This window comes from Nomascus leucogenys, chromosome 14 (assembly GCF_006542625.1).
Source record: "Nomascus leucogenys isolate Asia chromosome 14, Asia_NLE_v1, whole genome shotgun sequence".
NCBI lineage: Eukaryota > Metazoa > Chordata > Mammalia > Primates > Hylobatidae > Nomascus > Nomascus leucogenys.
Window position 1 is genome coordinate 60,122,038 of NC_044394.1, and position 26,534 is coordinate 60,148,571.

At 37.1% G+C, this 26,534-nt stretch overlaps 1 protein-coding gene across 3 annotated transcripts in view; it reads right to left on the bottom strand.

Annotated features, from left to right (window-relative positions):
* Positions 1-26,534, bottom strand: part of GCFC2 (GC-rich sequence DNA-binding factor 2) — a 54,317-nt gene that overhangs the window by 5,675 nt on the left and 22,108 nt on the right. The window contains exons 11-17 of one of the 3 annotated variants that reach the window (XR_004033274.1): positions 25,497-25,647; positions 17,867-17,988; positions 11,075-11,151; positions 9,271-9,337; positions 7,473-7,619; positions 3,460-3,584; positions 2,099-2,316 (exon numbers count right to left, since the gene is read on the bottom strand). Coding sequence is in view for 2 of the 3 variants with exons in the window: in XM_012502716.2 (XP_012358170.1) it covers positions 2,199-2,316; positions 3,460-3,584; positions 7,473-7,619; positions 9,271-9,337; positions 11,075-11,151; positions 17,867-17,988; positions 25,497-25,647 (807 nt within the window). In the remaining variant the exon portion in view is untranslated. Of the gene's footprint in view, positions 1-1,953; positions 2,317-3,459; positions 3,585-7,472; positions 7,620-9,270; positions 9,338-11,074; positions 11,152-17,866; positions 17,989-24,905; positions 25,223-25,496; positions 25,648-26,534 lie in introns of those variants that run through there. The other 2 variants (XM_012502716.2, XM_030827288.1) reach the window with 2 other exon arrangements.

Below are 26,534 nucleotides of genomic sequence, written 5' to 3' on the forward strand. Positions count from 1 at the left end.
AGCTGAAAGAAATTCAGGGAAAGAATTAAGATGTGATATGAATTGCCAACCCAATGTTTTGTTCTTGCTAGCTGTGTTTGCCCTCCTTATTCCATCCATTTCATAGTAATAAGAAAAAAAAGAATTTTACATTGAGATTTAGGTAAATGTTTGAATTACAGTATATGATAAAAACCTTCAAAAACGTTCAAACTCCAGGTATAATGAAATTTAATTAAAAATTAATATAGCAGTTTAAGTCAATTTGTAGTTTTGAAAGCAGTTTTAATATTTTATCTTCCACAAAAAGGTAGGAAGGTTTCGGTGCTGAACTTAAAAATATAAAGGAACATGTCCAACATATCTTTAGTTAAAAATCCAAAAGTCAGAGGATAATTTCCAAATGTGTACTTTAATAGAAAAAAATTACAAATTTCATGTGCAATAAAGTATCTGCCACTTATGTAAAAAAAAAAAACCCAAGACTTTATGTACACATACAAACACATAACATTTTTGTAAATAGAGAAAAGGTCTAAAAGGATAACATTAAAATGAAAACAGCAGTTACCTCTGGGGACAACAGTTGTGTGGAAATGCTAACTGCTTTTCAACAATGGTTTGCATTTTCTAGATGAGATTCTATTCTTGTATAATTTTGTTACTAATATAAACATTAAAAAATTCTTCATACCAGTAAATCACAAGTCCTCACTGCAACAGACATAACACACCCAACTCCTAAAATAAATTATATGTAGTTTTGAAGGTAGGGGTGACATAAAAGTAGGCTGTATATTCAAATCCTACAATATATTCTATTTTTTCCAATTATCTTTTGGGCAACAATTTGCAAAATATATTTACAGTTTCCCTTAAGTTATTTAATAAGAAGACTTAGAAAAATTACTAGTAAATTAACATTCTTGGAAAATTTTCTTAATTTCTTTTGATTAAATTATCTTGCCTCTGTCTTATTAGACAAATATTTTATCAGAAAATGAATCACATGTTCTGAGTATTTAAAATATCTGTTTCCTTCTTAGTCCTACCACCAATGACAAAAAAAAAGTAGTAATTTGCTAATAAGTAATGACTTAATGCTTCAAAAAACATCAACAAATTTAATAGAAAGGCCAAACATGGTTGCTCAAGCCTGTAATCCCAGCACTTTGGGAGGTCAAGGTGGGTAGACTGCTTGAGCTCAAGAGTTTGAGACCAGCCTGGGCAATGTCAGGAAACCCCATCTCTACAAAAAGACACAAAAATCAGCTGGGCATGGTGGTGCATGCCTATAGTCCCAGCTACTTGGGAGGTTGAAGTGGGAGGATTGCTTGAGCCCAGAAGGCAGAGGTTGCAGTGAGCCGAGATTGTGCCACTACTCTCCAGCCTGGGTGACAGAGCCAGACCCTGTCTCAAAAAATACAATTAAAAAAAATTAAAAGAAAAATGGCAAATAAGGAAAACTTCTGCCACGAGCATGGGCAAAAAATCAATATCTTTAAAAATATAAAGGTCTTAAAAGTCCATAAGAAAAAGATGGATATTTCAGAAATAATTACAAATGGCCAAAACCAATATGTTTACTCTCTAATAGCCAAAACAAAATAAGCTATTAAAATAAGATTATTTTTACCTTTCAAATTTTCAATGCATTTTAAAAAAGGATAATAACTACTGCTGGTAGGGATTCATTGGCACTCACGCTTGTGTTGGTACATTAAATTGGTATAGATTTCTAAAGGATAATTTGATAATCAGCAAATGCCTTAATCATTTAATACTTAGCAAATAATTCACTCCAACTGAGATTTTCATATTGACTTATTTTTAAATAAAGGTAGTTAAACAGAACTAAAAGATATTATTGTGGTTCAGGACAGAAGACTTATTAGCATGCTCACTTAAGCTAAAACCTTTAGCAAGGTTTATCCAGTTCCCCTCTTAAGAAAATTGAAAGACCAGCCAAAAGAATCAAAGGGAAACACGTTGAGCTCTTAAAGCTCCAGTGCATTTAATTCCTTAGAACACCACAGAATCATGGCAGCTTTTCATGATGCCAGAAGGTAAAGCACGGGGGGAATACAGAGGTGGAGTCTTGTTTTTTTTCAAATCCTACCTTCTATTACAGGGAATAAAGGAGAGGCACCAGCTTCTTCTTAAGCAAAGGAACTGAGTGTAACTATATTAAAACTTTAGCATTTTCCAATAAAGTTTATTCAATCTTCTTTAATTAGTGATTTAAGATGGTCTAGGTGATGCTCTCCTATGAAGGATTCTGCTTGATTCAAAGCTTTTATTTTCACCAAAATAAGAATTATTTCTTCGACTTCATCCCTGAAAAACAAAACAAATTTCTCCCTTTAAAAATGCAATGCATGAGGGAACAGCGGTCAATTCAGAACCTGATCATCAGTTGTTAATCTAAAACAAAAGCTTTATCTTAAGCCAATATCTAAAAGTAGCATAAAACACAGAGAGATGCTGCCATCTCCACTTAACTATAAAGTTCAAATACAGATCATTAGTGGATGTATTCTGGCAAATTTCAATGTGAATTACTGTAAAAAGTAGAAAAGCATATAGTAAGTCTATCAGAAATTTTAGTAGTGCTGTGTTGCTATCAGCTTGTATGAGACACTGGTGGAAGCAATGGTGGAAGTATATTCACACATCATGACATTAGCAAATAATACAAATCTGAGTCTTTTTTTTTTTTAAGGGACTTGGTCTTGCTCTGCTGGCCAGACTGGAGTACAGTAGCACAATCATAGCTCACTGCAGCCTCAACCTCTCAGGCTCAAGCAGTCTTCCCACCTCTGCATCCTCAGTAGCTGGGACTCAGATGCATGCCACCATGCCTAGCTAATTTTTCAATTTTTTGTTCTAGAGACAGGGTCTTGCTATGTTTCCCAGGCTGTTCTCAAACTCCTGGGCTCAAGTGATCCTCCTGCCTCCCAAAGTGCTGACATTACAGGTGTGAGCCACCATGCCCAGCCAAATCTGGGCTTAAAAATTTTTTTTGGAGAGGGAGTTAACAGGAATACCACTGTATTTAAGCCCCTAAACAGCTGGTGCTGTGAATGAAACATTCAGAACAGAGAGCTAGCTACTGCTGGATAAATACCAAGCTGCAGACCTGTACTTAACAACTGTTGAGTCTCTAAAAATGGCCAGGAAAATTAAAAACACATTTAAAAAGTGCTTAATAAAAGGTTTTTGATTTATAGTTTTAATTCTATATTCCCCTGCCCTATAGTTTTTTGAATGTGCTTAATTTGGGGGGGATTTACATTTTAAAATATGAATATGCATAAGCCATCCAAAAAGTAACCATAAAAATATCTAATAACTCTACAGTATCACAGTTTTAACAAATTTTTAAAAGTACAGTAAAAATACAAATCTTTCTAAAAATTGTTGAGAGCATACAGAATCCTTGAACTATGTTTATAGAAGTGAAAATAAAATATGCATTACCTGAATTCACTTCTAGATAATTTATGTGCAGACTGCAATAAAAACTGAATGAAGTTTTCTAGCTGTGGAATAGATGTCCTCATGGCAGAATTTTCAAACCATTTTTCTGGTAGACATGCTGCTACCTGTTAATCAAAACACATGGCTGGTTTACAATGATAGTTATCTATGAAATCTTGCTAACATAATCTCATAGTGATACTGTAAGCTGAGTATCATTCTCCCCATTTTATAGTCTATGGTTAAATAAAAATTTCCCTTTGTGTCCAAGGCTATATATATTTTGGAAATTCATTCTTTAGTGCTAAGAACTTAAAATACACTACTCGCTATGAACACTCCCTAGTAGTACTAGTAATTCTTTCTATATTCTTGTATTTGTGAGTCATTAAATCTGTACAAAACATAATTTACAACTAAAAACCAGAAATGTCTAGACACAAAATATTTGGTCAATACAACTCTAAAATACATACATTCACTATGATACAAAGAATGAAAGATAAATTATGTTTTTAATCTTCTATCAAGGTAATACATTGCCTTAATTGTAAAGCAGCAGAATGAATCAATGTAGGTGCATTCAATTTTTCTTTTGGAAATGGAAATTACATTTTATCATTGTCATCCTAAGAGTAATACAAGATTTTGAGAAAAGTTTGGTAAAAACAGAAAAATGTTAGAAAAAATTTAAAAAAAACTTCCTCATAGCAGAAACAAGGGAAAAAAAGGAAGGGAAAAGGGGAGAAAGGAAAAAACTCTATATTGTTCCCGGAGAGAACAATATATGACTATCTTATGACCAGACCAACTCAAAGTTCTAAGCTTTTTTCTAGTGCTTGTATATATTTAAAATTCTGTGCTATGTGTGGGATCATAACTGCAAGTGGGAGTGCTGCATTCAATCTCTGTCTCATCTTTAGCTAGGGACTAGGGTCTGGAAAGCTTTCTCGAGAGTCTTGGAAAGTTTCTTAATCTTAAGACAGAATGAGGTGTATGTGTAAGAATGCTTTTATTATTCCATCAGACTTTAGGGTCTGAGAAAACCCAGGCAGGTTCTTAATGGGTTGGTTTTTGCATTCCAGTTTCTCCAGTTTTTTAATGTTTAGCTTACACTTTCATTAAAGTTATAGTAACGGGTTCGTGGAAACTGACTGTTCTGTTTGTTTCCATTAGGAAACCTGGCCTGCCACAATATCACACTATTCAAAGAAATTCCTAGATAATCATACAGATTATGCTACAGTTGGTAACATCAAGATCAATATTTATAGAAAGCAGAGAGTTGGGGAAAAAATTAAAATGCACCCTATATATTACACAGTATATAAATAAAGGTTCTGGAATGTGCTCTTTCTAAGGCTGGTCAGCATTTAAAACATGGTTGAGGAAAAAGACTTATTCTACTCTTTAATCACCTGTTTCAACTATTCAGGAAAAATACAGACACACCGACTGCCTAAGGCCGAAGATCCTATAAGTTTTGTTATGTAAACTCTTTTTAAAAGTTTTAAAACCATCCTTTACTATTGAATGTCATTTGCACTTGTTTTCCCCTTGTTTTGTATCACAAGTCTCAATAAAATTCTCATTTAACCATGTAGCTTTTCCATTAATGATCCCAGCACTAAAAGTCGATTTTCTTGGCCTGGTTTTTTAACCATATGCTGTGGAAAGAATGCTGTGTAAATATATTTCCTCTTCTCCACTTCATAATAGACCCTATGGTCAAAGGGGACTAAACTAAACCTGAACAACGTAACATGGATGATGATTTAAATTTTTAATCTATAATGCTTAAAACTGTATGATATAAAAACTATAGCCAGAACAATCATGGTTGACTAATAATTGATATATAGTTTTATGGCAGGCTAGGTTTCCATTAGCAACCAGATGAATCAGTTTCCACTAACCCTTTTCTATAATTTTGATGAATATGTAAGTTAAACATTAAAGAACTAGAGAAACTGGTGTCTGAGTACAAGAACTGGAATGCGAAAACAAACCCATTAAGACCCTGCCTGGGTTTTCCCAGACCCTAAAGTCTGATCAAATAATAACAGCATTCTTACACATACTCTTCGTACCAGGGCCCACTTAAGATTAAAAAACTTTCCAAGACTCTAGAGAAAGCTTTCCAGACCCCAGACCCTAGTTAGATTAGATACAGACTGAATGAAACACTCTCACTTGTAGGTACACTCTCCCACGTAGCATGGAGCTTAGAATGCATATAAGTGCTGAAACAAAACAAAAAACAAATTGTAAGTTTCAGTTGGTCTGGTGAGTTACTACAACCTTTTCCCTGTAACTGGTTGCAAAAATAAGCTCCTTTCTTTCCCAGTCTGTCTGCATCTTGCTATTGGGCTACAAGAACAAGCAGACGGACCCTATTCTATCTGGGAACAGTTTAGTGTGTATGTGTTTTTAATTATAAAATAATTATTTTCCCATATTCTTACAAATTCTTCAAAAACATAACTTCTGTGAACCCAAAAGTATCTGAGACAGGTTCTGAGATTATTTTCCTTTCACATTTTTATCTTGCGAGAAGACCATCATGCTTTTAGGGATATTTAGGTGTTTCCAACTATTTTCTATTATAAATAATGCTATAACAGTATTCTTTGTACTTAAAATCTATATGTGCATCTCTGATTTTTGACTTAACTTACTTTGGCTAAGTCAAAGAATATAAGCTTTAAAAGTTTTATATCCATCATGCCAAAATATTCTCCAAAAGAGCTGTATCCCTCCTTCCACCAGTGCAGGAGACTGTTTTCCAGAACCACTGCACTGCATACAGTGAATGGTGCCCCTGCGATGATGGAACTGTTGTTTTCCTGTGTTTATAACACTGGAAATTGTAAGTAAAACAACAACAGACAAAAAATGTTTGCCAACACAACTGGTCAAGTAAATATCCTTCCTATAAATAATTTCCATTTCTCTATTAGTACTATTAATTATTTTCACATATTTTAAGGTTAATTTTACATATCCTTTTAGGTGACTTGACTGTTGCACGTGTTTTGGCCATTTTTAGTCAGAACATTTGAATTATTTACTAAATTGTAAAGAGTTTTTTTATTTAATGTGAATATTAACCCTTGTTACATGTTAACAACTTTTTATTTCCTAGATTAACTTTTCTAACTTTCTATTACAGAAAATTTCAAACATAAACAGCAGTAGAAAGAATAGTATAATGAGCCCAATGAACATATTCCCCAGTTTTAATAATGATAAATTAATCTCAATACCTTTTTGATCCACTGAAGTTTTATATTTTGTCAAATCTATTATTTTTTCTTATAATTTCTTCTTTTGCCTTTAAATTTAGAAGGAAATCCCTCACTCTCAAACATAGTCATTTACCATCTTAGTATATTTTATAGTTTCATTTTTACATTTTTTAAAATTTTACCTGAAATTTTTTTGAGGTATAGTGAGGTGAGGATTTAACATTCTTTTGTAAACAGCCAGCCATCTAGCATCATTTATTAAGTAATTTTTCCTTTCCCTACTGGTGATATTTCAAACTAGTATACTATTTCTTAAATACAGGAAAGCTGCTCTGGATTTTAGGTTTGTTAAATTCATTTGCCAATTTTTTTTTTTGAGACGGAGTTTTGCTCTTGTCACCCAGGCTGGAGTGCAATGGCGGCTCGCCGCAACCTCCACCTCCTGGGTTCAAACGATTCTTCTGCCTCAGCCTCCCAAGTAGCTGGGATTACAGGTGTTAGCCACCACACCTGGCTAATTTTTGTATTTTTACTAGAGACGGAGTTTCACCATGTTCGTGAGGCTGGTCTCAAACTCCTGACCTCAGGCAATCTGCCCGAATCGGCCTCCCAAAGTGTTGGGATTACAGGCATGAGCCACTGTGCCCGGCCCATTTGTCTTTTTTATATGAGTACCACACATTTAATTATTTTGCTAAATAATAGATTTTAATAGCTAAATTTTTTAGAAATGATAAAATTAGAATCAGTTCCTTCACAACTTACCTGGTTGCACTTTTTAACCACATCTGGCCCAGGTGTGGCATTGAGAAGAGCTATATTAAGGTAACGATTTAGCAGCTTCCCTAGTCCTAGTTCTTGCAAGGTGTCATCTGTAAGGAGTCCATTCCAAAGAAAAATATTGCGGAAGAGCTAAAATAAAATATCAAGTAAATATGTACCTTTTCTCCAAAGACAAACTGTAGTAGTCTCTAACATAGAGTTGGTCAAACTAAAATTCTCACTACGATTAGCCCTGTTGGAACTGTCAATTTTAGAATACAATATCTCTGAATAAACACTTGATTCTTTCCAAACTCCATGTATTTGCTCATCTTATTTTCATTTTCTAGGATAACCATCCCCAAATCTGTCTCAAATAACTTCACTAGAGCCTTTCCAGATCAATAATCTTCCATCCCAATCCATTTTCTCTCAAAGCTGGGGGCCATCGAGTATAAGAACACAGGACCAAGTGATTCATAAAGAACTACTGTCAAAACTAGGGCCACCATTACCAACATGTGACCTTGAGAAGGCAATCAATGCTGAGAGCTTCATTCCTCTGATACGTAAAGATTAATAATCACCTGTGAGTTTGAAGATAACTTGGATTAAGTAACCATAATAAATTCTAATAAAATATTGGTTGTCCTTTCCCTCTACTAAATTCAGATCTTTCTGTGAATTTTAAGATGTTTTTTACTTTCTTTCCAGTATTATATTCATTACTCTGAGTGCTGAACTACATGCTGTTTTACTAAAATGTAATGCTTTTTCACATTTTATCTCATTGTTGATGTTGTTCCCTCTTCCCAGAAAGCCTTTTCCCTGTTTCAACCACATGACAAATATTAATTCACACTATTAAAACTACTCTTGCTGAGGTCACCTATATCCTTCTAATTGTCAAATCCAATAAACAGTTTCAGTCTTTCTCTTAATTCTCTTTGGTGGCATTTAACACTCTTTTCTTTATTCTTGAAAATCTTTCATTTAGCTTCCTTGAGGCCATTCTCTTGTGATCATCCTAAGGCTCATAATTGATTCTACAGTTTCCTTGAAGCCTCCATGTTCTCCTCTTCTGTTAGTATTTCCCGAGGTTCCGTCCTTAGCATACTTCTCCATGCTTCATCCAGTCTCCTTAGAGCTTGTCATTCATGACCATGGCTCCAAATATTACCTACAGGTAGTGGACTCCCAAATCTCCAGCTCAGATCTGTCTCCTGACATTCAGACTCATGTATCCAACCACCTCCTAGACCTCTGTATCTCTCCATTTGTCCCACATATATCTTCATTATGTACAAAACAGATCTTATCTTCCCTCGATCAGTTATCGACTCCTTTCAATGCTTCCTCCTAAACACTGTTTGAACCTTCTTCTCCTTCCCATCCCTATTGCCACTGACTTAGCAATAATTTTAAGGCCAGGGGTTAGCCCTCTATAGCTTGTGGGTTAAATCTATCCTGTCGCCTGTTTTTGTAGGGTCCGTGAGCTAAGAATGGTTTTAACATTTTTCAAGGACATTTAAAAACTGTCTTTAAACAAAATATTTTGTACCATGATGACATTCAAATTTCAGTGTTCATAAGTTTTATTCAAACAGCTATGTTCATTTGTTTATGTACTATGACTGTTTTTGTGCTACAGTAGCAGAGTTGAGTAATTCGACAGAGACCATGTGAACCACAAAGCCTAAAATACTACCTAATTCTTACAGATGAAGTTTGTTGTTCTTTGTTCTATAGTAAACAGGATCTTTACAAAATTTGCCTTTTTATTTTTGCAGTTTTTGCTCACCTTTAGGCCTGAACAGAACTGTCTTTCTTGGAACTTTGAATGAGGTGATGTTTTGTTTTCTACAGCACTAATTAGAAACAAAAGAAAGAGAAAGGAGAAAATGCAAAGAACTATTAGTCTTTCAGAACAAGAGTTTAAGATCAGATATTCTTTTAAACCAACCGAACTAAGCCTCAATGGAATATAAACAGAGATTGTCTGATGAGATCCACTGGAATGACAAATGTATGCATACTCTGACCCAACGATCTCATTTCTGAGAATGCCTCTTGTAGATATACGTGCACAAGTATAGAATAGGTCTATAAGATTGTTTACAACATTAGTGATGATAATAGTTCAGTAACATGACCATCAGTCATAGGACATCTAAATGATGGCAAACTTTGCAGCTTAAAAAAGAATGAGGAAGCTGTTTATATGATGGATGACATGTACAGACAGATCTCAAAGAGGTACAAACTGAAAAAAAGGTACAAAACAGATTACAACTGTTTAGAGCATACTTCCTTTACTGTAGAAAGGAGGGTAACATTAAGATTATAGCCTATATAAGTACTTCTGTTTGCATGAAGAAAGTCTTGAAAGATAAATAAAAATTACTCAAGGTGATTATTAATGCATGCACATAGGTGAGTAGAGGGAGAAGGGCAAAAACTGAGTCAGGGGTTTTATTTATATATTCAATATAAATAATATTTTATTATTTTAATAAAATATATAATTATTTATCAACAAATAATATATCACATTCATACATCTGAACCATGTGAATGCATTGCTTCTCTAAAACATTATAAACAAAGTTTACCAGGGCAGAATTTTTACATGTAGACATCTCATGACTCAAAAGGAATCAGAAAGCTTTCAGGTTCCTTTCTTCCCCCTCCATAAAGCTCCTCCATCCTCTCAGTACTCACTAGATTGCTACAGTTCATGTGTCATTATAACTGATGCCTTCTTAGCAAAGTTATGATCATACATCAAATACTCCTTGTTTTATAATTTGAAGTGACTGCAGAATTTACAGGTGCAGCTTCTGGTTCCTCAGCGTTGTGCTTCCTCTGTGCTAGGCACTGTTGTGTTCTGAGCATTCTCTCCATTTCCCTAATATCCTGTGAGGTAGGCGCTAATTTTATCCTTATTTTATAGATGAGAAAACAAGTGCGTAAAAATATCTACTAACAGTGGACTTGTGCTCTTTGCCACTCTATATCACCTGCTATGTTCCTAGGATATATGTAAAACCCAAACCAAAACCAACCAATCAAAAATACATCTAAGCGCCAAGCATAAAGCACAGCTCTATGTAAGTCACTGAGAAATATTTGTTGAAATCTCAATTTGCATCCTCATAGAATATGTGTACACATGTTTTGAAAACACTATAGTTGGCCGGGCGCGGTGGCTCACGCCTGTAATCCCAGCACTTTGGGAGGCCAAGGCGGGCGGATCACGAGGTCAGGAGATCGAGACCATCCTGGCTAACATGGTGAAACCCCATCTTTACTAAAAATACAAAAAATTAGCCGGGCCTGGTGGCAGGCGCCTGTAATCCCAGCCATGGGAGGCTGAGGCAGGAGAATGGCGTGAACCTGGGATGCAGAGCTAACAGTGAGCAGAGATCATGCCACTGCACTCCAGCCTGGGCGACAGAGTGAGACTCAGTCTCAAAACAAAAACAAAAACAAAAACAAAACAACAAAAAAAGAAAACACTATAGTTTCTTTTGCATTGCATTCTTAAACAAATCTGTATTCTATGATCAGCTATTTCAAACAATCTAGAAATTAACAGCTCTTACCTCTTTGGATACAGAGGAATAAAAACATCATCTTCTACTGCCTTTTTCATTCTTGAAACAATGGATTTAAGTAAATCCTATTATTACAAATTTGAAAAGCATCAGTGATAGAAGATAGAAATTTATTTACCAAAAAAAAGTAATTTTAACAGCAGTACAAACTTGTCCACACTCACATAACCAGCTGTTAAAATAACTATCAACTGGGTACAAAAAAAACCTTATTTATCCATGTTGCTACATATGGGTATAGTTGGATCAATTTCATTGCTATATAGTATTTTGTTGCATGAATACTATTGATGGAACACTTAGGTGATTTCTGGTTTGGTGGCTATTATAAATAATGCTGCCATAAAAATTCTCGTACATGTCATTTAGTATGCATGGTCACACATTTCTAATGGGTATATACATAGAAATTGAATTGCTGGAGTATAGTTCATGTCTATACGTTCAACTATGTACAAAAAACCAAACTGTTTCTAGAATAGTGGCATCCCATTTACATTCCTGCCTGCAGTATAAAATAAATCCTGTTTCACTACATACTTAGGATAACTGGCATTTTCTTGTTTTTTAATGTTTGCAATTATAGTGGGTATACAGTCATATTTCATTGTGTTGTTTTAATTCTCACTGAATTGTCATTGACTAATGTGCTGTTGGGCATCTTTTCATATTCCTATTTGCCACTTGGCAAGCCCTTTTGCAAAGTACCTAATTAAGCTGCTTGCCAATATTGCTATTTTTTTTTTTTGTATTAGGTTCTGTCTTTTTATTATTGGTTTGTACAAGTCTTTTATATCCTCCAGCTGTAGGTCCTTTGTTGGTTTGTCTTGTGTCCTGTGACACAGAAAATCCACTTAGGGAAATCCATTTTGTTTGCATACAAAAAAATTGGAAATGACCAAAATATTCAATCACAGGGAATTTTAAGGAGATGTTACATCCATCCAGTGAATCTATCATAAACTTTAGCTTAAGTTTATGATGACTACAGTAACAGACAACTATAAATACGCAATGAGATAACACTAAGCAGAAGTAGTATACTAACTTACATGCCTATTAGGATTGTAACTTTAAAAAAAAGGCTGGATGAAAATATACTACAATGGTATTAGTCCTTCTACTAGGACGAAAGACAATGAGTGTTTTTTTTTTATATATTAGCAATATTTCTATAATGACATTCTTAAAAAAGTATTCATATTTGAAAAATAAAAATGGCATACTACACATTAGAGTTAAAGTTATTTTTTAAGTCAATGACAATGTATACAGCACAAATTCAGCTGTCACATACTGTATACTAACTGAATTATCCATAAATGTAGAATTCAAATATATTTTTCATAAAAAGCATAATGAACTGAAGTCGTTTCTCTTTCCACTTAATTATCTGTAACATATTCCTCAAGTGGCCATATATCAACATTTATTTAATGTTAAAAATCAAAACTCAGTTGCATTTTACTCCATTCCTTAAACGTTCTGAATTCTGTTAAAAGAAAAAAGAGCATTTTCTCTAGACAATATCTCCAAAAAGTAGCATCTGAGTTTATGTAACTTACTGAGTTAGGTGTTCATGATACAAAAAAAAGCTGCTTTGATTTTTTTCATTTAATTTTAATGATTTTGAATGCCAGCCTTGACAAATGTTTCCATATTGTTTAAATTTTGTTTCTTAAAATAGTTCTATTGAAAATGTTATAAAGGACATTATTGAATCAACTGGCAAAAGTGGAATATGGATGGTAGATTAACTGTTGATAAATTTACTGAAATTGCTAACTACTCTGGTTATATAACATAATATCCTTGTCTTAACAAATATGCACCCTGTTCTCAGTATTCAGGAGAAAAAATATTGTATGTATATATTTAAAATGGAAGGGCTAATGATAAAGCCAATGGGGCAAAATATTAATGACAAGTAAATCTTGGTAAAGGGAATATGGAAATACTACTCTTATTCATGAAAGTTTTCTTTCAAAGTATTAGTATTTCCAAATAAATTGTTTAAAACAAAACATAAATTCACTGGCCGGTTGCGGTGGCTCATGCCTGTAATCCTAGCACTTTGGGAGGCTGAGGTGGGTGGGTCACTTGAGGCCAGGAGTTTGAGACCAGCCTGGCCAACATGGCGAAACCCTGTCTCTACTAAAAATAGAAAAAATTAGCCAGGCATGGTGGCACATGCTTGTAATCCCAGCTGCTTGGGAGGCTGAGGCAGAAGAATCGCTTGAACACAGGAGGTGGAGGTTGCAGTGAGCTGAGATTGCGCCACTGCACTCCAGCCTGGATGACAGAGTAAGGTTCTGTCTAAAAAAAAACAAACAAAAAAAAACAAAAACAGAAAAACAAAAAAAAAGAAACCACATAAATTCACATATTTTAAAACCGTGAGCTATTAACTTTTCTAAGTATTACATAACATCATTTGTTCGGTGGAAAATAAGGTTCTCCAAACAGTTTTAACAAGCATTCTGAATCACACGTTCAGACTCACATACAACCCCTTGTATATATGTACACTTTGAAACAGCTTTAAAGAGGCACTTGTGTGATGCCAATGGTTTTCATGCTGCTCTCTATATCCATGGAGGTAATCCAAGGATGGCCTGGACAAATGCTGGGGTGGTCAGGGAAGAATAAGGGCAGGTGCTCACAACAGTAGGAGCAGTTTTACTTCTGTGTGTGTGTTTGCGTATCGGATTGTGTAAGATTTATTTGAAACAGGTTCTGTTGATAAAAAAAACAAAAAACAAAAAATGAATTTGAAAATCTATCTGAACTCCCAAGTGATGTTTAGACTTATTTTCACATTTCTACTAAATGGTCCACCAGCCACGTCTGAAACCATTTGCTGATGGAGATCACTATCTCCTGAGGCTGCCCAGAACTTTGGACTGTTAGATTTCGGTTAACAATGAGAGTTAACAAACTTTTCCCTCCTACAGCTTCCACTCCTTGGTCTTGGTTTACTTCTTGGGATCACACAGAATAGATCTAGCCCCACTTCCACATGACAATTTTCTAGATTTTAAGATTAATATCATACTTTTTTTTTTACATCTTCTCTTTCCCATACTATCTTATGACACTCTCCACTTAATATGCTTACACCGAGAATTAAATGCAATATTCCCAGGAAGGTCTAATCTGTGGGTATTATCACCAAATATGCCATTCTTATCAAAATAGCACACACATACTAGGAGAAACTCCCATTTACCTGTTTTTCTGTTACTCAAGTGACACTGCTGACTCACACTGGGTTTGTTGTTGATTATAATCTGTCTTACTTATGCTGCTTCAAAACTGTGTCTCTCCCATCTTTTACTTATATCATTGAATTTTTAAAAGCAAGGGTGGGACATGCATTTATTTTTTCACAATTTCTTGAGTCAGTCTATTTTCTACAATCTTTTGAAATCTTCTTGGATTCTAATTCTACCATCCACAAGTCTTACAGAATTCCTAGCTTTTTGTCACTGACACATTTCATTAGTATGTATTTTAACTCGTATCCAATTCAATAAAAATACTGAACAGGGCAAAGCTGAGAAGATATCTAATACTAACAGACTCCCCATAGGTAGCCAATGCCCTACTGGTCATTACTTTTCAGGTTTACTTAAACTTGTATTTCCCCATTTAATCCCTAAGAACAATCATAATACATTAAATTTGCTTCAATAAACAATGTTAAGTATCATTTGTATTTGGGAATCCTATCAACGACAGATTATAGTAATTACTGCTTTTTAAATTTAAGTATTCATAATATTCTTCTGTAATAATTTACTTTAGATTTTTAGTCAGAATCAAAACTATTATTACCCGGCATTAGCTTACAGCATTTGCTTCTAACTTTGAAAACAGAAACTATGTTGTCTGACTCAATTTCCATTCTTGAACCTCATTCTCTTTCATCACTGAAGAAGCGGAGTGATCCCACTGGTGAACTGTTGTAGCAACCTGGGGCATTATATAATGTAAGTGATTCTCTACCAAGTGCCATTTTGCCATCCCTAGGGAATACCTGACAATGTGTAAAGACATTTTTGGTTGTGAAGACCGGGGAGTGCTACTGCCACCTAGTGGGCACAAGCCAGGGATGCTGCTAAGCATACTATAGTGCACAAGACAGACCATCACAACAAAACATTATCTGTTCCAAATGCCAATGTAGTGCTGAGACTGAAAACCCTGATGTAATCTATTCTCCTGCTTATGCAAACAACCCATTTTCTACATTCATAGCAGAGGGGTTTCAGAATAAAAACATCCGTTATAAAAACTGCATGAGTGTGCCTGTAATCCCAGCACTTTGGGAGGCCGAGGCGGGCGGATCACAAGGTCAGGAGATCGAGGCCATCCTGGCTAATACGGTGAAACCCTGTCTCTACTAAAAACACACAAAATTAGCCAGGCATGGTGGCACATGCCTGTAGTCCCAGCTACTCGGGAGGCTGAGGCAGGAGAATCGCTTGAACCTGGGAGTTGGAGGTTGCAGTGAGCCGAGATGACACCACTGCACTCCAGCCTGGGTGACAGGGCAACACTCTGTCTCAAAAAAAAAAAAAAAACTTCTTGAGTGAATCCATAATACTGCTGAAGGGCTTCAGTGATCACAAAGAGCCAGGTCTACCACTTAGTACTCAAGTATTTTAAAAATGACTCAACCCTTCTGGACCCCAGCTTCATCTGTAAAAATGCAATTAAAATAAATACATTTCACGGGGTAATGAGGGTCAAATGAGACAATGTGAAAGTATTTAACAAATGGTAAAGCATAATGATTTACATTTACGTTATAACTAAACAATGCTATATGGAAAGCAAATGCAGGATTATATATCTGCTTCTTTGTAGCTTTTAACTACTAATCTTGGTTCTATGCTGCATAACAGCACAGAATAAATCTACACCTTCTCTGAATACAAACACCATCTCTCTGTACATCTTCTTTCAAATTAAATATCTCTAATTCTTGCAACAGTTTCCATCTATTTTACCTGAGTTTTTATCCTATCGGAGGTAAGTAGAAAATGCCTTTCTATCTGTTGCCGCATGTTGAAATCCTTTCCCTCAAGCCACAGTTCAAATGCCACCCCTAAGATGAATTATTTCCTTATCCCCACTGCTGAAGGTAACCTCTCTCTCCTGTCTCTCTTCTGAAGACATAGTACTTTATCTATGCTGCTCATGGGGAGGCAATGTGATCAGTGAGACAAACTTGGGCTTTAAAGGCAGACTATCCAAGTTCAAATCCTAGTTCTCATTCATAGTAGCACTGTAACAACTAGTTTTAAAGATTCATTTTCTTCATCTATAAAATGAGACTATCATCCTTTTAAGAGACAGGGTTTTGTGTTGCCCAGGCTGCAGTGTGGTGGCATAATTGAGGCTCAATGCAGCTTCAACTCCTGGGCTCAAGGGGGAGCCCAGCTAATTTTTATTCTTTTGGTAGAGATAGATCTTGCTATGATGCCCAAGCTGGTCTTGAACTCTTTGCCTGAAGAGATCCCCCTGCCTCAGCCTCCCAAAGCACTCAGATATACAGGCATGAGCCGCCATGCCTGGCGATCACCCATTTTTTAAATAGTGCTGCTGGGATTAAGATGACAGGTATAAGACCTTACAGAGTGCCTAGTACACAATTGGAATTAAATAAGTGTTTATTATCTTCCCTACTTTTCCTCTTCACTTCCAGTTTTAAGTTACAGTTTATGTGCATCTTATTTTCTCTGAGATTACATGCTTCTTGAAGGCAGAATTAGGCTGGTATTCCTTTTCTCCCTTTCATTTCTTACAGCTTTCCTCCTTTGTAATCACAATTCCAAGGGCTAAAACTTAATGGTGCTCATAATATGAATATGATATGTCTCCTTGCTTTTCAACCACCTCTGTCATTCCACTCTGGGTGTTCTCCAGTCTGTCAATTTCTCCTTAATTTCCTAAAGCTCAACCTAAAATTGGTTTACTCATAAAACTGCATGAATCTACAATCTCATCAACAAACAATAAAAAAAACTACAATGAAAGGGTGAGAAGATTCTCAGCAAGATCACTCTAAAAAGTTCCTCAATACGTCTTATGTTCACTGAATTCAATTCTAGTTCACTGTAAGATCAAGATCTGTCCTACTGAACTTTGAATCCTTAAAGAGACTATTATTATTTGGCAGACTACAAATAACTAGTTCATACAATAAGTGTCAATCTAATTTTGAAATCATTGTTCAAGCAAAGCCACAATGCCATTGGATTTTTGTCAAAAGAACAAAGGTAATGAGTATTGTTGTTTTCCTTTACAAGAAATGAATTTGCACTAATGAATTTATACCGGTTCATCTCTGCAGGGCCAGTGTATATTCACAATCCTGAAAGATGGCTGCCTGGGCCATGAGAACACAAATCAGATCACTGAACAGAGAAAAGTGAGCTAATAGGAATGAAAGTCATAATCTGGGTCTTTACATGTATGTCTATAATTTAAAATGATTACCACTCCTATCACAGTGTTCAGAAGTATCAAGGTATATTCTTTCATCTTATTATTATAAAGATAAAAAAATAGCCAAGTACAGTTTTTAAAAATTTTTTTTCATCTAAGTGCAGTCTGAGAAGAAGTCTAGTTTCTATAAATCAAAAGTAAATATGTTTTTCCCCAAACAGTTTTCTGATAATCACTTCTGCATCTTTTATAAACCAAGATCTGTAAGAAAATTATAATGATTTAGAGACACATCATGGAGTTCACAACTCTAGAAATTATTACCTGTTTGCTTTTACTAACTTCATTTTCACAAGTGGAATGTTCTTCAAGAATCACTCTGCAATGTGTTATTAAACTTGTTGTCTGTGAGGCTGACAAAGGATCCCAAAGGAATTCTACAAAGTCTGAAACAAATATTTCAGTGGTGCACAATTTATTTACTAGATTGTTTTGCTTTTCATATACAAATAATCAAGACCTTTAACAAACACTACTTCCTCCTTATTCAGTTTAAGATCCATGACCAATTATTACCATTACATATTTGCATACATCCTCAATTTCCTTGTTCTTCTTGGGCTTTGTTAAACTCCTTTGGCTAAACTACAACTCTTTATAGTTAAGTTCACCTTGTCACTGAGTCTCTGCCTGCAACCATGCAGATAAAAAGTGGCTGGAAAAAAAAACACATTGACTTGATCACTATACAACTTGAGTGAGCCTCTCTCTCTCTCTCTCTCTGTCTCTCAGGTCTATTCACTCTCCCTCTCACCTAGATGATTACTTCATACCTTCTCCCCTCTCCATTATCTCACTCTCAGTTGATGGACTTTTTCCTTCTAGATGATTATTTCCTGCTTTATTTTTTCTACTCCCTTGCTTTCTCTTTCAGCTAATTACTTCCTAATTTGCCAAGAAAATAGAAGTAGTCAGAAATGCAGCACTACAAATCTCCTACCACAGCATCTACACACCTACCTACATCTGTGCCCATATGCTCTAACTTGTTTCCTATTCCTATGGATGAGGCACCCACACTCCCACCACTTCAGGTGAACTGTTTATTTTGTGGATGAGATCCCAAGCCTTTTGGCTTAGTCTAAGATCCTGCTCTCAGAACACTGTCCTTCCACTTTGGTATGGACATCACTTGTACTAGACTTTTTCCATTACCCTACAAACAACTATTTATCTTGTATTAAAAATAATCCCCTTCAGTGTAAGGAGGCTGCCAAGATGGCCAAATAGGAACAGCTCCAGTCTGCAGCTCCCAGCGAGATGGACGTAGAAGTCAGGTGATTTCTGCATTTCCAACTGAGGTACCCAGTTCATCTCATTGGGACTGGTTGGACAGTGGGTGCAGCCCACAGAGGGTGAGCCAAAGCAAGGTGGGGTGTTGCCTCACCTGGGAAGTGCAAGGGGTTGGGGAATTCTCTCCCCTATCTAAGGGATGCTATGAGAAACTGTGCCAGGAGGAACAGTGCACTCCAGCCCAGATACTGCATTTTTCCCACAGTCTTTGCAACCGGCAGACCAGGAGATTCCCTCCAGTGCCTACCCCATCAGGACTCCGGGTTTCACGCACAAAACTGGGTGGCTGTTTGGACAGACACCAAACTAGCTGCAGGCATTTTTTTTTAATTTTTATTTTTCATACCCCAGTGGCACCTGGAATGCCAGAGAAACAGAACCATTCACTACCCTGGAAAAGGGGCTGAAGACAAGGAGCCAAGTGGTCTGGCTTGGCGGGTCCCGCCCCCACGGAGCACAGCAAGCTAAGATCCACTGACTTGAAATTCTCGCTGCCCGCACAGCAGTCTGAGCCCAACCTGGGATGCTCCAGCTTGGTGGGGGGAGGGGTGTCTGCCATTGCTGAGGCTTCAGTAGCTGGTTTATGCCTCACAGTGTAAACAAAGCCACCGGGAAGTTCAACCTGGGCAGGGCCCACCGCAGCTCAGCAAGGCCGCTGTGGCCAGACTGCCTCTCTAGACTCTTCTTCTCTGGGCAGGGCATCTCTGAAAAAAGCCAGCAGCCCCAGTTAGGGACTCAGAGATAAAACCCTCATCTTCCATGGATAGAGCACCTGGGTAAAGGGGTGGCTGTGGGCGCAGCTTCAGCAGACTTAAACGTCCTTGCCTAACAGTTCTGAAGAGAGCAGTGGTTCTACCAGAACAGTGTTCGAACTCTGCTAAGGGACAGACTGCCTCCTCAAGTGGGTCCCTGACCCCCGTGTATCCTGTCTGGGAGACACCTCCCAGTAGGGGCCGACAGAGAGCTCATAGAGGACAGCTCTGGCTGGCATCTGGTGGGTGCCCCTCTGGGATGAAGCTTCCAGAGGAAGGAACAGGCAGCAATCTTTGCTGTTCTGCAGCCTCCGCTGGTGATACCCAGGCAAACGGGGTCTGGAGTGGACCTCCAGCAAACTCTAGCAGACCTGCAGCTGAGGGGCCTGACTGTTAGAAGCAAAACTAACAAACAGAAAGGAATAGTATCAGCATCAACAAAAAGGATGTACACTAAGTGACCCCATCTGAAGGTCACCAACATCAAAGACCAAAGGTAGATAAATCCACAAAGATGGGGAGAAACCAGCGCAAAAAGGCTGAAAATTCCAAAAACCAGAATGCCCGTTCTTCTTCAAAGAATCACAACTCATCACCAGCAAGGGAACAAAACTGGACAGAGAATGAGTTTGACGAATTGACAGAAGTAGGCTTCAGAAGGTAGATAATAACAAACTCCTCTGAGCTAAAGGAGCATGTTCTAACCCAATGGAAGGAAGCTAAGAACTTCGAAAAAAGGTTAGAGGTATTGCTAACTAAAATAACCAGTTTAGAGAAGAATACAAATGACCTGACGAAGCTGAAAAACACTGCATGAGAACATTGTGAAGCATACACAGGTATCAATAGCTTAATCGATCAAGCGGAAGAAAGGATATCAGAGATTGAAGTTCACCTCAATGAAATAAAGCAAGAAGACAAGTTTAGAGAAAAAATAGTGAAAAGAAACAAACAAAACCTCCGAGAAATATGGGACTATGTGAAAAGACCAAATCTATGTTTGACTGGTGTACCTGAAAGTGATGGGGAGAATGGAACCAAGTTGGAAAACACTCTGCAGGATATTATCCAGAAGAACTTCCCCAACCTAGCAAGGCAGGCCAACATTCAAATTCAGGAAATACAGAGACCACCACAAAGATACTCCTCGAGAAGAGCAACTCCTCGAGAAGAGCAACAAGACATATAATTGTCAGATTCACCAAGGCTGAAATGAAGGAAAAAAAGTTAAGGGCAGCCAGAAAGAAAGGTCGGGTTACCCACAAATGGAAGCCCATCAGACTAACAGTGGATCTCTCTACAGACACCCTACAAGCTACAAGAGACTGGGGGCCAATATTCAGCATTCTTAAAGAAATGAATTTTCAATCCAGAATTTCATATCCAGCCAAACTAAGCTTCATAAGCAAAGGAAAAATAAAATCCTTTACAGACAAGCAAATGCTGAGAGGTTTTGTCACCACCAGGCCTGCCTTACAAGAGCTCCTGAAGGAAGCACTAAACATGGAAAGGAACAACCGGTACCAGACACTGCAAAAGCATACCAAATTGTAAAGACCATCAATGCTATGAAGAAACTGCGTCAACTAATGAGCAAAATGACCAGCTAGCATCATAATGACAGGATCAAATTCACACATAACAATATTAACTTTAAAAGTAAATGGGCTAAAAGCCCCAATTAAAAGACACAGACTGGCAAATTGAATAGAGTCAAGACCCATCAGTGTGCTGGATTCAGGAGACCCATCTCATGTACAGAGATGCACATAGGCTCAAAATAAAGGGATGGCAGAATATTTACCAAGTAAATGGAAAGCAAAAAAAAAAAAAAAAAAAAGGCAGGGTGCAGTCCTAGTCTTTGATAAAACAGACTTTAAACCAACAAAGATCAAAAGAGACAAAGAAGGGTATTACATAATGGTGAAGGGATCAATGCAACAATAAGAGCTAACTATCGTAAATAAATATGCACCCAATACAGGAGCACTCAGATCCGATTCATAAAGCAAGTTCTTAGAGACCTACAAACAGACTTAGACTCCCACACAATAATAGTGGGAGACTTTAACATCCCACTGTCAATATTAGACAGATCAACAAGACAGAAAATTAACAAAGATATCCAGGAATTGAACTCAGCTCTGGACCAAGCAGACCTAATAGACATCTACAGAACTCTCCACCCCAAATTGATAGAATATACATTTTTCTCAGCAGCACATCACACTTATTCTAAAACTGACCACATAATTGGAAGTAAAACACTCCTCAGCAAATGCAAAAGAACGGAAATCATAACAGTCTCTCAGACCACAGTACAATCAAATTAGAACTCAAGATTAACAAATTCACTCAAAATCGCACAACTACATGGAAACTGAACAACCTGCTCCTGAATGACTACTGGGTAAATAACGAAATGAAGGCAGAAGTAAAGATGTTCTTTGAAACCAATGAGAACAAAGACACAACGTACCAGAATCTCTAGGACACATTTAAAGCAGTGTGTAGAGCGAAATTTATAGCACTAAATGCCCACAACAGAAAGCAGGAAAGATCCAAAATCGACATCCTAACATCACAATTCAAAGAGAGGATGTGGAGAAATAGGAACACTTTTACACTGTTGGTGGGACTGTAAACTAGTTCAACCATTGTGGAAGACAGTGTGGCGATTCCTCAAGGATCTAGAACTAGAAATACCATTTGACCCAGCCATCCCATTACTGGGTATATACCCAAAGGATTATAAATTATGCTGCTATAATGACACATGCACACGTATGTTTATTGCGGCACTATTCACAATAACGAAGACTTGGAACCAACCCAAATGCCCATCAATGACAGACCGGATAAAGAAAATGTAGCACATATACACCATGGAATACTATGCAGCCATAAAACAGGATGAGTTTATGTCCTTTGCAGGGACATGGATGAAGCTGGAAACCATCATTCTCAGCAAACTAACACAAGAACACAAAAGCAAACACCACACGTTCTCACTCATAAGTGGGAGTTGAACAATGAGAACACATGGACAGGGAGGGGAACATCACACACCGGGGCCTGTCAGGGGTTGGGGGACTAGGGGTGAGATAGCATTAGGAGAAATACCTAATGTAGATGACAAGTTGATGAGTGCAGCAAACACTATGGCACGTGTACACCTATGTAACAAACCTGCACATTCTGCACATGTACCCCAGAACTTAAAGTATAATAATAAACAAACAAACAAAAAAATCCCCCTTAGCCCTACTTCCCCCTCTAGTATTGTTCCATTTCCCTCCTGTCTTTTACAACAAAATTCCTCAAAGTACTATCTAAACTTCTATCTCCAGTTTCTCTCTTCTCACTTGTTCTTGATTTCCCTTTAATTAGGCCTTATCTCTTATCAGTCTACCTAATGCGCTCTTAGCAAATCACAGAAAACATTCACATAGCAAACTCCAATGATTGATTCTAATCCTCATCTGACTTATCATCAACTATTCCAACAGCTGACCCTTCTTTCTTCCTAGAAACACTGTCTTTACTTGGCTTCCAAAATACGACACTCTTAGTTTTCTGCCCACCTCTCTGGTCTTTGCTGTCTGCTTGTCATCTCTTTGACTTCCAAGTGCTATAGTATCTCAGGATTCAGGTTACTTACCTTCTCTTTTCTGTTTATATTCACTCACTTGGTATTCAAAGCCAATTTTATACATTAAATGCCATCAATAAATGCCATGTGGATAAATTCCAAACTTATACCTTCTGACTGGACCTCCCCCTTTAAGACTCATGTATTCAACAACTGACTTGTCATTTCCACTTAGATTACAGATACTTCAAACTCAACATGTCCCAAACTGAGCTGCTAATACAGCCCCCCACATTAAGCTTACTCCTGTCAGACTTTTTCATTTCAGGAAATGGCACCTCTGTCCTTCTAGTTGCTCAGGCCAATTCCTGAATGGACCCATTCTTGATTCCTCTCTTTCTCTCTTGCTGCACAACCAATCCATTAGCACATTCTGTTAGTGCTATCTTTGAAATATATGTAGAATTCAACCACTATTGGAACTCAGTCAGTGTTAATTTTTCACAAAGCTACTTATTTGTGGGACTGTTTCATCATTAGTATTTTGATTTTTTCAGCAGAGTGCTTAAATTAGGCACATGCATTCTATCATTAGTAGAGCTAGTTAAAAATAGTAACTTTCTAATACACCCCACAAATGCACCATAAGTTTCATTGAAATAAAATCTTGAAAGTTTTTATTTATTTGTTTTTTTAATTTTAAATTTATAAATAGAGATGGGGTTTCACCATGTTGCCCAGGCTGGTCTGGAACTCCTGTGCTCAAGTGATCCTCCCGCCTCGGCCTTGCAAAGTGCTGGGATTACAGGCACAAGCAACTGCACCCAGCCAAAATCTTATAATCAAGTTGCCTAAGAAGCAATTATAAGGCTAATTGATTCCAACTTCTAGGCTGGGCATGGTGACTCACGCCTATAATCCCAGTGCTTTGGGAAGCTGAGGGGAAGGGTCTCTTGAGGCCAGGAGTTTGAGACTAGCCTGGGCAACACAGCAAGACCTTGTCTCTAAAAATATCTTTTAAAAATTAGCTGGGTGTGGTGGCATGCGCCTGGAGTCCTAGCTAACTGTGAGGCTGAGGCAGGAGGATCACTTGACCCCAGGAATTCAAGACTGCCTTGAGCAATGTTCACACCACTGTACTCCAGTCTGGGTGACAGAGGAAGACCCTGTCTCAAAAACAAACATACAAAAAATTAAATAAGAGTTTTGCCGTCTTTGCTGTAAAATTTCTTTCTCAGTGACATAGTGAAATGGATCCTTATCAAGTACACAGGTAAAACAAAAGACTTCACGCTAAGGTCTGAAGCACAAGCATTAATGTTAAGTGCTCATAGCTGCTAGTGGCAAATGTGAGTGAAATGAAGCAATTTTTTTTTTTTTTTTTGAGACGGAGTTTCACTCATCACTCAGGCTGGAGTGCAATGGCACCATCTCGGCTCACTGCAACCTTTGCCTCCCGGGTTTAAGCAATTCTCTTGCCTCAGCCTCCTGAGCAGCTGGGATTACAGGTGCCTGCCACCATGCCCAGCTAATTTTTTGTATTTTTAGTAGAGACGAGGTTTCACCATGTTGGCCAGGCTGGTCTCGAACTCCTGACCTCAGGTGATCTACCCGCCTTGGCCTCCCAAAGTGCCAAGATTACAGGCGTGAGCCACCACTCCCAGATGAAGCACTGTTTTTTAAAGAAAAGGATAAGAACCATAATTAGAGAAGTTAAGGGGAAAAAAGGACACATGTAGTATGGATGGAAGTGTGCTAAAAAATGACTGAAGTGTCATAAAAACAGCAGGAATGCCACAAACACTAAACTGACTTTAAATACTAAGTGACTGAAGTAAATAGAAAAGAGATGGTAAGTGACCTGAATCCGGAGATACTGTAGCACTTGGAAGTCAAAGAGATGACAAGCAGACAGCAAAGACCACAGAGGTGGGCAGGAAACTAAGACTGTGGTATTTTGGTAGCCAAGTAAAGACAATGTTTCTAGGAAGAAAGAAGGGTTAACTGTTGGAACTGCTGATGATACGTCAGATGAGGATTAGAATCAATCTGAGTATTAGCAGTTTGGTAGCCAACCACCTGTACAAACACAAATTTTTTAACCACCTTACATTTGACAGCTGTTGATTTTTACTACATGTAACATTTCCTTGTGTTTAAAAACTTATGAAAAAACTTTGTGAATGTAACAGAAATTAACAACCTTATATACTCTGTCAGAAAATAATTTAATTTTATCAAGGTTACGAAGCAGTACCTGTAAGTCGGGGAATAATTGTTTTGTTGATGATGGTAGACAAGATTTTTTTATCTGAACTACTTTCCTTCTTTGAATCTTCTACATTGCTATCCATAAATTCTTCCACAGATTTGAACCATGGCATCTCTTTTAAACCTGTGGAATCCAACTTACAAAGAAAATTATAAAAGTTATAAAGAAATCCTTCAACATTAGTGTATTTTAAAATAGTTATTATTTTTTTCATTAATCACCAGAGCTTTTCTAAGGATCAGAGGACATTAATTCCCTATTTTAACACTAGACAACCAAGGCTAGGCAGGATGGCACGACAGCATGACTGAGACATGGTGTCTAAGTGACGTAACAAGAAGCTGCATTTCATGCATTCAATCACACAACAAACACTCAACAACTACCTAGTGTGTGCCGGAGCCTTTAGAGTCTACAACATGGCAAGTACTCCGCTAGCAGCAAAATACACATTTGTTAGGCACTTGAAACAGCCATGGAATTTGTTTATAAAAAAATTCATCCACTTCAAGCAAAGTTTATTTCTGGCCCCTTTAATCCACATAAGCTTAATTATGTAATTTGTATGTGATTTAGTTAAAGGTCCTATTACACAGTAGGCAGTTGCTGAGTTCATACTTCTTTTTTTTTTCTTTTAGTCAGTCAAATTCAGTGAATAGAATTTATATTTCTTAACTTAGGATCTAAATATCTGTGCAATTTCTAGCTCCTGAAATAATATTTCTCCCTTTATACCTTTATGAAACACCTTTCCCTTTCTGATTCATCCTCTTAACCATAAACTCTTCAAAGGCTTGCATTCCACCTTCTCAATGCAACCCTAAGCAGCTCTTCCCAGTATGTCATCTCCAGCTTAAGAATTTTTGGAACAAGGCTTTTATATCTACTTTCTCCAAACCCAACAGTACCTTATACTTTCTGGGAGGATTTTAAATTTAATGTACAAGAAGCTAAAAAAAAAGTGTTTGCTTTACTGATGTTAATGATGCTCAGCCTAAAAATCAAGTGAGAGCCAAGAAAAGA